The sequence below is a fragment of the Felis catus genome, chromosome B2 (assembly GCF_018350175.1).
Source record: "Felis catus isolate Fca126 chromosome B2, F.catus_Fca126_mat1.0, whole genome shotgun sequence".
In the NCBI taxonomy this organism is placed as follows: domain Eukaryota; kingdom Metazoa; phylum Chordata; class Mammalia; order Carnivora; family Felidae; genus Felis; species Felis catus.
In genome coordinates, this window is record NC_058372.1 from 106308800 (window position 1) to 106326641 (window position 17842).

The following is a 17842-nucleotide window of genomic DNA, read 5'->3' on the forward strand; positions in this document are numbered from 1 at the left end:
TTTCCCTTCCTTCATTCAGCATGTATTAATAACCACCACCACCCTGGCCCCACCCGTGTGTGACCAGTGTTTTTATGCCTGAGGCTTCAGCAGGTAGCACAGCATAAAACAGTAATTTGTCATTAAACTTCTCTAAGCTACAGAATTTATTTTAGACCTTATTTTATATTTTAGAAGGGCAAGTCTGTCATGGACTTTAGATCAGGCAAGGAGACACCATATCCTTGATACTGACCTTATGGTGATTGGGACACATCCTCATCCCCAGGCCGCTTCAGGGGTAGACACACAGCTCCATCATGGGTACTGGCAACTCCAGGGGGCGCCATGCACACGGGCTTCAGTGTGATGGGCACCTCCTGGAGTTAGCAGTGGGGCACCCAGCAGTGAGTCGGGACAGGTAGGTCATGAAAGAGTCTTTAATGAGAAATGTGTGACTCCTGAGGACAACGCCACCGTTACAAATCAGTGAGGCAAAATTTGTACAGTGCTAATGAGTTTGAAGCCCAGTGCCTGATTGTCATGAGTCCAGATCCTGGCTTATCTGTGTGTCCCTTGGGGCAAGTTATTTAACTCCTCCAGGCCTTGATCTTGTCATCTGCATGTAAAGTTAATAGCCATCTCTACTCTATGGGGTTATTATGAGGATTAGGTAAATTAGTTATTTGTAAGGCATGTGGATACTGTCTGGTACATAGTAATTATCCTAGAAGTTATTTGTTACAAAAACTCAAAAACACTTTTGATTGATCATGCTGTTGGTGCTTAGTAAAATTAAATATGAATAACATGATCAAGATTGCCAGTAATTCCTTTCCCTGTTCTTAATTATTGAAATAGTTATTGTTGCTGGAGTGCTGTTACTTAAAATTAGAGTAACTTTCTTTGTTGCACTGTTCCTAATAGAGAAAAAATGGAAACAACCTAGATGGGTTATTGGTGGGAGACTAGATAAACTGTGACAGATTCATAAAATATGATAATATACAGTGTTTAAAATAAATTAGCTCTACATGAAACAATAGGGATACATTTGTAAAACAATGTTAAATATTTAAAAACCCTAGAAGAATGTTACATGTACAGTATATACAATAAACTTTCATATAAAGTTTAAAAACTTTAAACTATGAAATTTTTGGATGCAAACATAGTTGGATATAAACTATGAAATATTTTGGATACAAACATACCTAGAAAAGGTGTAACAAAAACATAAACATGAAGGATTCACAATAATATCAAGGCAATGATTTAAAGGAGGAGGGAAAGGAAGGGAATTTGGCAAGAGCAAAAAAGAAGCTTCAGTTTTATCTGTAGCATTTTCTTCCTCAAAAAGAATCCCCAAATTTCTGAAACAAATGTAGCAAAATCAGGTTGGAGTTTACCTTATTGTATTGTCCTCTAATATTTTTATTTATATTTGAATATATTGATAATAAAAATAATAATTAACAGAACGCATTTAAATGCCAGACTGTAATTCTAAAGTTTCCACCCATGGATTTTATTACTGTTTCTAGTTAATTATAAAAAAAAAAAAAAAAGAAGAAGAAGAAGAAAAATTTCAAAACATTAACATACCACCACTTGTGCTTCTCTTTCTTATGGATGGCCCTATTTCATGAGATTTAGGGAGCGGTTTGGCACAGAGGCTGTAAAGAATGCATTTTCATTATTCTAGAAAGAATTTTAATCACCTATTGTACATCAGTGTTAATGAGAGCCATGTAGACAAATCCCTAAGCAGTCCTTTCAAGGGCTGGATTTTTTGCTCAGCCAAAATGCAAAAGTGCTCTCTTGCCTTCCTGGATAATTCTGCTCTGCAAAAGTGTTGTATGTTTTCTGGTGCTTCAAATGAAACAATATGGAACATTTATTTAGAGTGTTTTGCTTTGCAGACTTCTTCAGCGGAACAGCAAGGCAACTAATCATTCCTTTGAATCTATGTAATGAATTACACTTTGAATATGTTATTGATTGGTAGAACAAACAGCACCATGACCCAGATTTTCAGTCTTACATCATTGAGATGTGGCTGGTATGCTCCGAGTTTGGCAATTCTCTGTTCATTGTGTAAATTAACTGGGACAATGACCTGTGACTATAGAATTGCAGCTTTGCAGTTAAATATGCCATCAACCTTTTGATGTCCTATGTATAGTATATTATGTGTAAAATGGTCACCAAATTAATTGTGTCAGATATTGTCTACATTCTAACTAAAAAACAATTTTCATTGTCTGGAACATGAATGTTTATAGTAGATATATTTTAAGTACCTCAATTTCGATGCTCTTTAGCATTGCTAAGATTATTAAACATGAAATTTATTTATACATTCTGTATTATTTATTGACCACTCACCATATACTGTTGGATCCTAGAGATAAAGTGATGACCAAGGCAATGCCATGCTCTCCAAATTGTTAATAATCTAATGGGTAATAGAGTCAAGAAAACAGGTCATTACAGTGAGATAAGTATTATATGTGGGATAAACAAAAGACATTAAAGAAGCACATCACAGGGAAACCCAGTCCTAGGAAGATTGAGTTAAGAGATCAAGGAAGGCTTCCTGAAGGTGGTGTCTATGCTGATCCTTCATTTGGAGACTGAGGAAGAATAGTCCAAACAGAGGAATCAGCACAAGGAAAAGCCCAGAGACAAGACAAGGGAAAGCATACTTTAGGCCAGATGTTCAGATGTTTCTTTGGTATGAAGAGTCTTCAATCGTCTGTGGTTATACCCCTTTGGAATTCCTAGCTGAGGTCATCCTGAGCATCGCCATTGGACACCAACCATTTGAAAGTCTTAGATTTGATCCTCAGCTCAATGCTCTGGCCCCACCCAAAGATAATTACATCAGAATTTGGGGGGACTGGTCCCAGACATTGAAATTTTTTAAAATCTCTCAAGAAGATGGGAATATTCAGTGAAGTCGCGAATCACTAATTTACAAAATAAATTGAGAGGTGTGTTGATTTATCAAATGTGTAGGCAAGTAAGAAAGGCAGAAATGCTGTGCGAGGGCATTGCCAAAATGAGTTGGCTGGGAGGAAATAACCTTGGGGATCACATCTACCAGCTATGAATCTAAGTGCAAAACACTAAGAAATGTGACTCATATTCTAGAGCTGGCTCTTGACATATTCAGAGAGATAGCACTTCACACTTTTTTCAGTTCAATTATTTGTTCATTCCAAAACACTTAGCTAATCCTTAGTATATGTCAGTATGCTAAGTGCTGTGGATACATGTATGAGTAAGACAGTGATGTCTTACCATCCCCAAATTCCTAGTTTAGTGAAGAGACAATTTCTAAGTAATTGCAATCGTGTGAAAAGACTATTCAGAGCTGGGTACACGTTACCCAGGGGGCAGTGGTATCAGACAAAATGGGAGAGAATAACTAAACTTTGCAGGATGAACAGGAATTAGCAATTCACTGAGAGAGATTTTTAGTGTGTTTGGAGCAAAGGATATGAGAAGCGTAGCATACAAAATAAGGCTTGAAAACTGGGTTAGCTTACCAAAGGTCCAGGGACCTCTCCTTCCTTGTTGCCAACCAGACACGACCCACACCCTGACGTTATCCATGTAGCTGGAAAGCTTTGTTTTACGAGTCTTCATAACGTTGAAAAGGTCTTCACCTCCTATCGTGGTGACTGGAATAAGACCAATGGTAGAAATTAGGAGTTCAAAGTTCTAAGAGTGGCTCAGGGGTCTGTTGAGGTTCTTGAGGACCAGCTTAAGCACAGCTATAGTACTGAAGGTGTGTATCACTGGGTAGCCAACCTCTGAGATGGCCTCCAATGATCTCTGCCTCTTGGTATTCACATCCTTACAAAATTCTTTCCCTTGAATATGGCTTGAACTTACCCTCTTCTAAAGAATCAAATAGGGCAGAAGTGTCATTTATGGTAATAGGCTATAAGAAAGACTGCAGGTCCCCCCCCCCCGACACTGCCACCCCCTACCGCCCCTCCCCCCCCACCCGCATTGTAGAGAGGACTGAGGCCTGCCAACAGCCATTCTCACTGAGTTTAGAAGCAGATCCCTCTCGGGGCACCTGGGTGGCTCAGTCGGTTAAGCATCCGACTTCAGCTCAGGTCATGATCTCACAGTCTGAGTTTGAGCCCTGTGTCAGGGTCTGTGCTTGTAGCTCAGAGCCTGGAGCCTGCTTCTGATTCTCTCTCTCTCTCTCTCTCTCTCTCTCTCTCTCTCTCTCCCACCCCCACTTTCACTCTGTCTGTCTCTCTCAAAAATAAATAAACATTAAAAAAAATTAAAAAAAAAAAAGCAGATCCCTCTCCAGTCAGCCCTTCAGATATGACTACATCCATGGCTGACAACTTGGCTGCAATTGAGACATCTTGAAACAGAGGCACTCAGTTAAGTTGTGTCCAGATTCTTGACCCACAAAACTATGAGATAATAAATGCTTGTTTTTTTAAGCATCAATGTTTTAGGATAATGGTTGTGCAGCAGTACATAATGAATACAGTCACCATTCACTCAGGGTTTCTACATATTCACCATCCTCTAGGAAGACCTCACAGGTTGGCTCCAAAGAGCTATTATTATTAACAATCATGATTTCCTCTTGAAAAATAAGGCTTATCTCAGGTCTGAAATATGTAAAAATACAGATGAAAAACTAAGGGATTCCAAATCTGTTCTGATGCTATAGTCTTAAGAGGCAAGATGGTGAGGGTTTGGGGCAATATTCAGACAATGATCCTATGGCTCTTTTCCATCTGAGAATGACCCCTACTTCCTTTGTTTCCCATCACCCACACCCCACCAGAATGTAATGTTCAGAGCATGTAACGTTCAAAGCTGAGCAAGCGCTCAGGATGGAGTCTTGGAATCTAACTGCAGATCAGCTGCCAAGCAGAGGCCGTTGTCACTGAGCTGCCCTCATTTCATTTCTTTCTATTTTACCACAATACTGAAGTTTGGAATGATTTGGACTCTGTGTGTGTATGCAGCCTTTCTGGCACACCTTTCCTTTTATTTTTACGTGATGTAATGTGTTCTCCTTGAAACGCTCGTGAGAAAATGCTTTGCATGGTGATCTAAAATCCTGCCCAGGCTTCCTCTGGCATAGAAACCAATCCGAAAGGCCAAAATGTACAATAAAAACGCATCGGTCTTGGACACAACTCGTTTGTCTAATTAAACTTTTCATAAGGAACAGTAAAAAATACATCATACGGTAATATTTTAGAATCCTTCTAAGTAGGCAGTTTAGAACCTTTAGAACGTGTGTTCAGAACCTAACCCCTTTCTTCTTACCTTCATAACACAGGAGAAGAAAACCTCCTGGCAATTTTACGACGAAGGTGGTGGAAGTATATGATCCTGGGACTCATCGACCTGGAAGCAAATTACCTGGTGGTCAAGGCCTACCAGTACACGACTCTGACCAGCATCCAGGTACGGGCGACTCTTCTGTTCTTCGCAGCTGCCTCTGTTTCCGGATGTAGTTTCCTTTCAGCTGAGTCACCTGGGAATCTGAATACTCCTCTAGAAGTGTTACAAGAGGAAAATTGGGTGTATAAAAAATAACTTGAGCTTTATTTCTACGTCTTATTAGTTTTTCTCCATTCAAATGTAATTGGATATCTTTTTCCTCTTTGTTCTTAATAGACCATAAGGATTGACAACGTAGGAAAATATTTTCTAGCTATGAATAGGAGCAACTAATCTTATGTCAGTAGGAGAGTTATTAATAAGCATAAAAAGGGCTATTTTAAGCTATTTAGAACATGTTCATGGACTTTGATTAAGTAATCACAAGGCTTGATAATTTTTTCTTTTAGCTTTCTTTAATGAGGAGGTTTTGCAACCTGAAGGGACAGACTTTCTTGTAAAAGAGTAAGACATCAATTCCTAAATAGCGTTATTCATGAAGATAATCACTGTGTCCTTCCTTCCTCCCTCCCTCTCTTTTTCTTTTATGCACATGCATACACACAATTGCAAGTTTAACTTGGGTTTTCACAATTTGCACCAGGCACCACTTACATTCTTCATTACACCATAAATAATAAGTTTGCCTATTTTTGTTTCACCCTCATTTCTCCTTTTACGGCAATATTATGAATTCTGTAGTCATTCCAAAGCTCCGGGATGAAAACAAAACATTATTCATATAACAGTTTACTTAGACTTGATGCCACAACAACATTCATGCCATTCTAATAATTTGCTTAGAAACAACAATAACAAAAATGAAGAAACAAACAAGCAAACCAACCCCCTAAACAAACTGAGATTATATGGACTGAATGGGAAGCTATCTAGAATGGGTTTAGATGGGGCTACAGGCTTCTTCCCACACGCCCATTGAGAGACAGAAAGGATGCTTGTCTAGACCCCTTGAAGAAAAGTCCAGAGCTCTGATTGGACCGCAATGAGAACAGGGAGATGCTGGGACCTAATTGGCTTAAACTTGGACTCCCCAGCGCGATACAGGATGAGATTTTTCTGATTGGTTTAGACTCATGTTTTTCAATAGGAGTATCACTGGCATTTTAGGGGGACAATTTTTCATGATTTGGATCCCTTTCCTACTTTATTGGTCATTTAATATTCCTATCCCTTGACCACTAAATGCCAACAGCATCTTTTTCAGTCGTTATAACAACCAAAATTGTCCCTGCCCTCTGGCAGAGAGGTATCATGTCTGCTTGAGGATCACTGGCTCATCAATCAGCACTCACTCCTGGAGTCAGGGTGGGAGCAATCCCACTGTGGGAGAGGAGAGGTGGACAGATGCTGGAAATCAGCTGTAGAGCCTCTGCGCCCAGCTTAACTCTTACTCACCTCAACAAACCCCACAGTGACAACTGATATCTCTCTTTTGTGCTCCCATGGCACTTTGTCTTCTAGCTCTGTCTGTAGTCTGTCTTACCTAAGAATGGTGTTTATTACCTGAGAATGATGCCTTACCTAAGGATGATTCCTACCTACTCCACCAAACTGTGAGGTTTTTTTTTTCACCGCAAGAGTGATTTCTTGCTCACCTTTGACTTTCTGGTACCTGGTAGAAAACCCAGCACATGCCAGGTACTCAATAAATGTTCAGAGAAGTTAATTCACCTGCACTTATATCTAGTATTTGGGGGCATAGAGATTCCCAGCAGTTCTCTACCTAAATGTAGAGACCTCCAGAATGTCCACACAGATGTGGTGGGACAACGAAGAGACAAATGTTAGCTTTGTGGCAGAACTGCGCCCATTAGCCTAGAATCAAAAACTAGAAATGAGCCTAGGGGAGTATGAGGAGAATTCACCCTTTGAAAATACAGTTGACTTTTTTTTTTTTTCTTTCAAGCATTGAAAAGTCACAACCAATTGCTGGTTTCTTATGGAGCTTTTTCCAAAAATTTTTTAAAGTTTATTTATTTTGAGACAGAGAGTGTGTGTGTGTGTGTATGTGTGCACAAGCTGGGTAGGGGCAGAGAGAGGGGAGGAGAGAGACCCCCAAGTAGGCTCCCAGCTATCAGCACACAGCCTGATGCAGGGCTCAAACTCATGAACCATGAGATCATGTCCTGAGATGAAATTAAGAGTCGAATGTTCAACCAATTAAGCCACCCAGGCTCCCCCTTCAAAATTTTCCTTTCAATTTTTCATTTTGTTTGTGAACAGTGACAATTTATTCTTAACAACCGGTCCCCTGGTCTTCAGGTGTTTAGTTCAACCCATGTCATACACCGCCATCCAAATCCATCCTGCCACCTCTCTCAAATTAGTTGTTTAACACCTATTCAATGCTCCATTCTATGAAAAAGTTTATCTTAACTCTGTAGAGAGAAAGAAAAATAATAATTCTACTGAAATATCAGTTGGTCTTCATTGTAATTTAGTTAGCAACAGATAGCAGAAAGAAAAAAGCAAGTTGAAGCTAACAATTCTAGAATTATTTTTGCCACCTACAACAAAAAAACTTATTAAATAACAATAAATGGTCAGAACAGAAGGCATTTGTTCTGGGAACCATATCTGTACTGCTGTTTAGTAAGTTAGTTTACTTGGTAGAACTAACAAAGATCAATAATTTTCCCTTGATTCTATAATTTTTATTTTTGTCAGCCACTCACAGAATTCACACACATTTATTACTGGATGGGTTTGTATGTAGAACCTAGAAAGAATATCACTATTGTGGACAATTGTTTTTTCTTCCATTGGGTAAGGAAACATAGGCATATACAATCATTGAGTAGCTCTCCACTTTTCTGAATGTTATTGTATATATAGTATTGTCTCCTGCTACCTTTGGTGATGTGTTCAGAACATGACTCGGGGGATCTTCATTCTTGAGAATTACACCAAGCATGAGAAAATGTTAGATTTGTTTGATTTTTCTGTGTATACATATATTGTTTTGAAACTTTCTTTCAGCTTAAATTGGCCACCTCCCGTTTTCTTTTTGAGTTTGCCATAAATTAATTCAGCTTATAATAAGCTTATAAAACCTTTATATAAGGTTTTATATATAAAAACCTTATATAAATATACATATTTATATTTATAATATAATAATATTTATAAATATATAAATATAAATATATATAAAGGTTTTATATGAAAACACCAAGTATGGCAAGAGAACAGATTCCTAAGTGCTACAGTTTCCAAAGGAGGCAGAGATGATGTTTATTTCCAAAGGCAAGGAAGTATCCATTCCTGTGGTCTATAAAATTGGATAAAGTGTAGAGAGGATAAAATGTGGGTATAGCTTTGCACCTGGAGTGAAGAGCATGACAGATTTTGGGGGAAGGAAACCCAATGAATATGATTGGAGAGCAGCTCTTCCAGTTTGATTCATCTAGTCACTTAAAAAATAATAACTGAATACTTCTACATTCAAGACATCGTATTAAGTGGTGAACAAAGTTGTGAGCAAAAACAGACACCCTCTGTATTCTCATGGAGCTTCCACTCAGATGGAGAAGGCAGGCTTTAGTCAAATAATCAAAGGAATGGATGTATAGTTATAACGAGGGATAAATGTTCTCAAGGAAAGTGTTCTATTAGAACGGTTGTCAAAACAACCTGACCTCAACTGGGGAGTTGGGGAAAATTTTCCTAAAGAATTGATAGTGGGGCTGAGATCTACAAGAGGAGTGGAAAGAGGTCCAAGCAAAGAAGACAATGTGCTCAACGCCCTGTGTGGGAAGGGCTGTGGCAAGGATGAAGTTGTGGACAAGGTCATGTGGTTGGACACGGAGAATGAAGAGTGGTACAAGATGGCCTGGAAAAGGAGGCAGGGGACAGACTATGAGTCGTGATGTCCAGGTCAAGGGTTTGAGTCTTTAGGCCAAGTGCCAGGGGAATCCAAATGTGGGTTTTTAAGAAAACTTGGGCTCTGGTGTAGAAAACAGATTGAAGCAATGGATTCTCATCAATAGAATAGAGGACGAGAGGAATGTAGAGCTGAAACTCTAAGTTGAGGCCATGTTATGAGAGGTCTTCAATGGCAGGATAAAGAGTGTGACTTCATTTTATAGGTAACAGAGAGCCATGAGAGTTTCTGAGGAAAGAAATGATAGGATGTGACCCAGTAGCCTTTTTTCAAAGCACTTCTGTTTTAGCAAGACAGCCTTCATTAATAGTTGGCAGAGCACCAAATACTTTCGTTTCCTGATTCTCTTAAAAACAGAGACATAAAGCAAAAAGACATGAAGAGCCTCTCTTTGCTTTCTCCTCCTGCCCTTTCAGTACATTCACCAAACGTAGGGTTAAATGTCACAAACAACTGATACATGAAAATTGAGAGGAAAAATATACATTTTTCAATTTTTTTAACATTTATTTATTATTGAGAGACAGAGCATGAGCATGGGCAGAGAGAAGGGGAGACACAGAATCCAAAGCAGACCCCAGGCTCTGAGCTGTCAGCACAGACCCTGATGGGGGCTCAAACTCACAAACTGCAAGATCATGACCTGAACTGAAAGTCAGATGCTCAACCGACTGAGCCACCCAGGCACCCTGGAAAAATATTTTTTTGAAATGATTATAGACTCGGGGCGCCTGGTTGGCGCAGTCGGTTAAGCGTCTGACTTCAGCCAGGTCACGATCTCGCGGTCCGTGAGTTCGAGCCCTGCGTCGGGCTCTGGGCTGATGGCTCAGAGCCTGGAGCCTGTTTCTGATTCTGCGTCTCCCTCTCTCTCTGCCCCTCCCCCGTTCATGCTTTGTCTCTCTCTGTCCCAAAAATAAATAAACGTTGAAATGATTATAGACTCACAGGGAATTGCAAAAGTACAGAGTTCTTTGCACCATTCACACAGCTTTCCCTAATGGTGACATGGTATATGACTTTAGTATATTGTCAAAACCAGGATATTGATATTGGTACAATATGGTTAACTAGACTACAGACCTTGTTCAGTTTTCAACCTCTTTTCCTTCGTGTGTGTGTGTGTGTGTGTGTGTGTGTGTGTGTAGTTCTGTGCAATTTGGTCCCACATGTAAGTTTGTGTAAACACTACCACAAACAGAATACAGAACTGCCCAATTACCACAATGGAACTCCCTTGTGCTATCCCTGTGAAGTTTTACCCAACCCACCACTGCCATCCTGGTCATCAGGCAACCGTTAACCTGTTCTCCATCTACATGATTTTGTCGGCAGGAGGGTGCTATGTAAAATGGACTTAGGCACTATTTAACCTTTTGAGACTGTTTTCCTTTTCAACTAAGCATAATGTCTTTAAGTGCATCCAGATTGTTGCATGTATCAATATATTATTCCTTTTTATTGCTGAGTAGTATTCCATGGCCCAGATATACCAGGGTTTGTTTAACCATTCACCTGTTGAAAGCCATTTGGGTTGTTTCCATTTGGAGCTTTTACAAAGAAAGGTGCTATGAACATTCACTTGCAAGTTTTTGTGTTAACACAAGGTTTCATTACCCTGGGATAAATGCCCAAAAGTGCAATTACTGGATCATATAGAAAGTGCCTGTTTGGTTTTAGAAACCAACAAACAACTTTGCAGTGTGGTTGTCCCGTTTTATATCCTCTCCCGCAATGTAGGAGAGATCGGTCGGTCTCCATCTTCGCGCCCTCATGAGCACTCGGTGTCATCATTATTTTTCATTTTAGCCATTCCAGAAAGCACATGGTGATACTTCATCACAGTTTTCATTTATAATTCCCTAGGGGCTAATAATGTTGAACGTCTCTTGGAAAAAAAAACTTTAACTTTGCCTTTATAGTCGGAAGCTAAAGAAAGTTAACGGCAAAAGAGGTAACATATTAAGGAAAAAGATGATGGAAGAGAGACACTGAAGTGAAGAAATCCAGCTGTTCCCTTTATTATAAAAGAAAGAGATTTATAAGGATTGTATTCTAAAGACACATTTGTGGGTTTGCATCTCTTGACTTGTGGAGAATGAATAGATTGTACTTGTGACTTAGAAAGATTAGCAATGACATTTGGATAAATTCTAAAAGCTATGCTATTTTTATAACGGTGCTATATGAACCATTCCAGTAGAAATACCAGCTTTACAACTTCTCGCCTAAAGATTATTCATCTTTTTTCAGCCACGTAGTACTAAAATGCAAACAGATGAAACTAGTGCTTCTGTGAAAGAAGAAGAAAGCTGGTCTCTTCAAATGTGGTATTTGGTAACTAAAATTAACTCACATTGGAAACGACTTACGGTACTCTTGCTGGTAGCCATTCTGAAGGGTCTATCCTCTAACACATCCCCTCCTTCACACGGTGCGTACTTCAGAGCCCTTTCCATTCTTCAAGCAGTTGACATCGGGAGCAAAGCACGAGAAAGAAATACCTCTAGCCCTGGTTGTCTGCTTTCTGTTCCACTCCTCTGATTCAGGCACATTAGGACAGGATGATACAGAATGCAAGCCAGCCTCCCCCGTGCACAGCGCGACGTCCAACCCTGAGACTAATTCTAAAGGGCATACGCATGCAGCATGGGCACGTAACACACACATCATGCTACAGCACATGCACAACACATGTGTAACATACACAACATGCTACCGCATCCACACGTAGCAGTTTGTCTCATTGCTTTACATCACTCTCAGGCCTTTCTGGGTCTTCTCTTTGTGTATCAGACTTAAGGTAAGTTGTATCAGACACAAAGAAAGGCTGGGTAGTGTGTACCTTGTTATGTCTAAAATTTAAGTCGTGTGAATAGACTTGCCCTACCGACGTGTTTATTGATTTAAAAATGCCTGTGCTGTGGCTGGAGGTTCGGGGTGCAACTACAGACCAGACTCCAGCCCTGCTGTGGGGCAGTGGGCAGCTGTGTTAACAGTTAGGATACGACGTGGCAGTGTGATGAAGAAAGTATGCCTTGTTTAGTAGAGACAGGAGAGTGATACCGCTCATCCCCAGGAGTCACATACCTGGGGTCCCATAGTCCAGAAGTTATGATACATGAGACAAAGTCACTAAACTTCTTATTTGTAGCCAACTTGAATTTCCGCCCTGTGGATGAGCCCAGAGACAAAGCACACCTATGCACATTAGAAACAGTTTCATGGGCTTGAGTTTACGATTATGAGCTCAGCTTTTAAGACTGTATTTCCTTCTTTCCCCTTGCTGTTTTTACCTGTCCCTGGTGCAAGACTGTGGCAGTTTATGACTATTCAGGAGATATTTTAAAGTGCGTTTAAAAGCAAAGCTTTAAAAGCAGACAAAGTTCTTGCCTTAAAGGGAATACAATATTCTGAATGTCTTTCAGGTTTCTTAGATCTGGACTTTTTATTCTCATGATTGTAGAAATAAATATGCAACACTTCAAATCTAAATATTTGATTGAGCACTGCAGGTTTCCTGTCAGCCTTTTATCCTGAGAGAGAATATAGACCTTTGCCCATCACCAGAGGGACTATCTTCAATCTCTCCTTAGTTCCATGACTATGCCCATCCCTGAACCTGTCTTTAAATGTGTTCTGTAGGGGCTCCTGGGTGGCTCAGTCGGTTAAGCGTCTGACTTCAGCTCAGGTCAAGATCTAGCGGTTCGTGAGTTCGAGCCCTGCATTGGGCTCTGGGCTGACAGCTCAGAGCCTGCAGCCTGCTTTGCATTCTGTGTCTCCCTCTCTCTCTGTCCCTTCCCCACTCATGCTCTGTCTCTTTGTCTCTCTCTCTCTCTCTCTCTCTCTCTCTCTCTCTCAAAAATAAACATTAAAAAATAAAAAAAAAATGTGTTTTGTAGAACTGCCTTCTACAGAAGAGAGCTTTCATATTATACTTCATTGACTTGGACTCCATGGGCTGGCCCCTCAGATGCCACAGATAAAGGCATTGGGAAACAAGAGAGCACCTGTCTCCCTCGCTTCCACTGTAGTCTCTAACAGCCCTGCTTGCAGGAAAGGAAAACACACATTGGATCCTGTCTTCACTCTCTTTGTTTCTTCAGCTTCCCTTTTCTTATGGTAACTGCCATTTTCTACTTTTTATGATAGTTGTGTTTTTTTACATATTTCTCCCCCCGCCGCTCTCCTCACCCCCGCCGCCACATGTCTATAAGGATCTTGAAGGTGGGACCTGAGTACCTGGTACACAATAAGCACTGAATACATTTCTGATGCTTGAATAAATGCAGATGCAATTCATCTTTGTTTCCTGCACAAGATCATGTACACATAGATGCCAAAATGTATGAAATACTTGAATACATAAGTTAAGGAATGAAAGGATTAATTTCTAAAGGTGAGTTATGTGGTAAGACAGCACAAATGACCTTTAGTAGTTTTATTATCAGTAAGTTTATTTATTCATGCATTTCTCAGATATGGAACTCTAAACACCTCTTAAGTATTCTATTATGCTCTGGGGATATAAAGATGATGAAAAAACTGTCCCAGGTCTCAAGAAGCTCAAGTGTTTTTTTTGTTTGTTTGTCTATTTGTTTGTTTGTTTGTTTGTTTGTTTGTTTTAATATATGAAATTTATTGTCAGATTGGTTTCCATACAACACCCAGTGCTCATCCCAAAAGATGCCCTCTTCAATACCCATCACCCACCCTCCCCTCCCTCCCACCCCCCCATCAACCCTCACTTTGTTCTCAGTTTTTAAGAGTCTCTTGTGCTTTGGAAGAAGCTCAAGTGTTATAGGCATTGCCTCAATACAGATTCACTCATGCTATTCTTAGATGTTCAAAGCATCTACATCTTCTTTATATCTTATAATCAATCTAATCTTTTCAGTGAACCTTCCCCCCCACCAATGCCCTCAAGCTGGCTAAATAGCAGTGGGTGCAGGGGAAGATCTGATTCATTATAAAAACTACTAATTTCTTGCAGTTAAAAGTTTTTCTTTGGATAGCTGAGCTGCTTTTGGACAAACGCTCAGAAGTCCCTTCTTCCATAATCACTTCTGAGATGGTGTGTGAGTGGGTCTGTAGTGTGACCTGGTGACCTGGGACCTTGTTGGTCCTTTGGCTGCTTTCCACCATAAGGCAGCCCCCCAGTTGTTGGGTGTACACTTGCTGGATTGAATACGCACTCTGTGCCTGGCATTCTGCTGGCCTCTGCTGTTCACTGTGTCCTCTAGCAGTCTCCCTCTCCTTGCCGACTGCCCCTCTGATCCCCGTTGATGCTGCGGGCCTTTAGGTATCTGGCCGTGAAGGCATTTGGTCTCCAGCCTTGATGGTCCCTGCCATATGGAACCTCTCACCCCACCCCAGGGAAGCCAGCCTTCACCCCTTTGCAGAGCACTAAGACCTCTGGCAAAACAGGAGCCGAAAAGGATTCTGGGAGTTAGAGTGCTCTCTGCTAACAACGCTTCACCTTCTGTTCCCTGCAGCCTCTTCAGGTTGGTGTGGCTGTCCCAAAAGGAAACCATTGCTTTGCTTTCAGTGTCCTCTCTAACTATCTAGTATTTTTTCTCCCTCTGGGACTGCAATCCAAGAGAGGCACCTCTGGACACACGTGACTCAACACTCACTTCTCCTATGTTAATTTCCTTTTCTCTTCCCATAGTCCATGGTGGGAGAGACAAGCTTCCCATCCTCTTCCTCTTTAGCATGGACTCTTTGTTTCAAATCCTCCTTCCAAGGAAGAATTACAGAATTTATTTTTTTTTTTTTAATTTTTTTTTTCAACGTTTTTATTTATTTTTGGGACAGAGAGAGACAGAGCATGAACGGGGGAGGGGCAGAGAGAGAGGGAGACACAGAATCGGAAACAGGCTCCAGGCTCCAGGCCATCAGCCCAGAGCCTGATGCGGGGCTCGAACTCAGGGACCGCGAGATCGTGACCTGGCTGAAGTCGGACGCTTAACCGACTGCGCCACCCAGGCGCCCCAAGAATTACAGAATTTAGAATCTCTTCTCTGTCCATGAACCTGACTCTAGACCTTTCTTTGCTAAAGAAGTCAGGAAAGTTAGCTTGGTGTTTGAAACCTGATGAATGACCTCTCTGTTCTAATAAAGGACTTGTTGTCTTTTTCTTCATGGCTTGGTTTTAAATGGGGCATGACCGAAGGGGGAAAACTAAATTTCCCAAAAAAAAAATTACCCTATTTTGCTGGAAGACAGATGTATAGACAAATTACAGTGTGAGCAGTAGTAGTGAAATGGAGCTACACACAAATGCTACCGGATTACAGAGAGGGACTGAAGCCACCAGTGACAGAGAGGACTTTCTGGAGGGGACAATTCAGTGGAGTCTCTAAACCTAGGTTTTACTGACAGCATGAATCCCACAGTAAAATGGGGCCCCTTGGTTCCCTGGTGAGTGTCAGCTCCAGTGACTCAGGTAGACAGGTTATAAGTAAGTGAGATGCCCTTATATGTTTGTTTTCTGTCTGAGCATTTTTCCCACTTACAAGGGTTTAAAAACCTGCCTCCTGGTGTGGTCCTGTGTGTGCAAATGTAACACTGCATTCAATGGTCCTGGTTTCCCCACTGCCCCAGGCAAAAATAATGCAACAAACAATAACATTATATTTTTCTGATCCTGCCATCACCTTTAACACCTTCCTCAGTGAAGTTCCTCTGTCCTTCCCACAGACAGAACTCTCACTGGTCTTCCAACATTCTTAGACTTGTCTGAGATCCCTGTGACAGTTAGTCGCCAAGCCAGGACACCGACCACTTTAGCCATGCCTCCAACATGTGGTAGTTGCTCAATAAATAACCAGCTCCTTTTGCTCACATAGTTTCCGCTTTGTGTATTCCTTCCATTAATCCCATCTGAGAAAACCAGTCCACACTCTCACTCTTGGGCAGCAAACTGAAGAAAAGCAATGACAAATGTACAGTTGTGTACAAAGCGATCCAGGTGAAAGACTGCTTGAGACACAAAGAGGAGGTTAGGAAACCAACATTTCAATTAGCTTTGCCACTGATTGATTACTGTATTACCTCATGTAAGACCATTTGCCAGTCAATAGAAGTGAAACCTCATAAAGATGAATGAGATCGCTTCTAGGTACAAACAAAATTCTTCCAACCCACTCTGGTTGGGAGTGAAAACTTCAGGGGAAACTGTACAAACAAATATGGTAATATCCTACTTGGAATCATGTTTTCACAGCACTAGGGGCTAAACAAACCTTAAAGCCATGCGATACCGTTGCTTGACATGTAAAATCAAGAGAATTTTCTCCTGTGGTACAGATGCACCACCTTTTTTGCAATGAACATGTTCCTGAAATACTCTTTGTAAATAAATTTGTATAAATGATTTATATTTTTAACACACTGGGAAATGTACAGTGTATTTCTTGTAAATTGAAAAATCATTTTGTACTATGAATAGTCACTATATTTGTTTCTATAAGTATTCTTTCCAATATACTAAGTTTGTGAAAAGTGAAACATTCTTATAGTTCAATATTATACCACACAAACAAGATTCATCTTTTCAGAATTAATGGCCAAAATGCCTATCTTATTTGGTGGATAAGAGTGAATAGGGCAAAAGGGAAGACATAGGGAGCTCAGCCTTGGATATCCCCAAGGCTTCAATATATTCACACACAGAGATTAATCTGTTAACCACTGCCTGCCTTACACCTCCCAAAAGTGCAAGCTGTCCACAGAAGAGAATTGGTGGAATTGTGGGTAAATGGACACTTTTTAAAAATGCTTTACTTATTAATTTTGAGAGAGAGAGAGAGCACAAGCGGTGGAGGGGCACAGACAGAGGGAGAGAGAATCCCAAACAGGCTCACAGCTGTCAATGCAGAGGCTGATGTGGGGCTCCATCCCACGAACCGTAAGATCATGACCTGAGCCGAGATCGAAAGTCGGGTGCTTAACCCAGGAGCCCCCAGATGGACACTTCTAATCAATGTTTTCACTCATTTAAAAAGGAATTGCAAATAGATTTAGTGAGCACCTCTAAATTGTGCTTGTGTGTGTGTGTGTGTGTGTGTGTGTGTGTAAGAGAAAAAGACAGGGATACAGAGGACAGGGAGAAAACAAGACTGAAACAAAGAAAGTATGGTATTGAAAGCAGGTCTTCTAATGGCCAAGTAAATAAAATTTCAAAACTCAAATTTTTCTGTACTTTCAAAAGTTATGACTTATAAGCCTTAAAAGAAATTAATTAAATTTTTAAAAGTCAGGCTGTTCCAGTATGGTTAGGCTATTTCACTACTGGGCATTTACGCAAAGAACACAAAAACACTAATTTGAAAGATATATGCACCCTTTTGTTTAGTGCAGCATTATTTGCAATAGCCACGGTATAGAAACAATATAAGTATCCATCAATAGGTGAATGATAAAGGAGATGTGGTACACACACACACACACACACACACACACACACACTGGAATATTACTCACCTGTAAAAAAGAATGAGATCTTGCCATTTGTTTCGT

General features: G+C 40.5%; 1 protein-coding gene across 1 annotated transcript in view; it reads left to right on the forward strand.

Annotated features, from left to right (window-relative positions):
- The window catches only part of SLC35F1 (solute carrier family 35 member F1), a 408535-nt gene that overhangs the window by 323417 nt on the left and 67276 nt on the right, over positions 1 to 17842 (forward strand). Inside the window, exon 3 of the mRNA XM_011282636.4 lies at positions 5315 to 5442. Coding sequence (XP_011280938.2) covers positions 5315 to 5442 — 128 coding nt within the window. The remainder of the gene's footprint in view (positions 1 to 5314; positions 5443 to 17842) is intronic.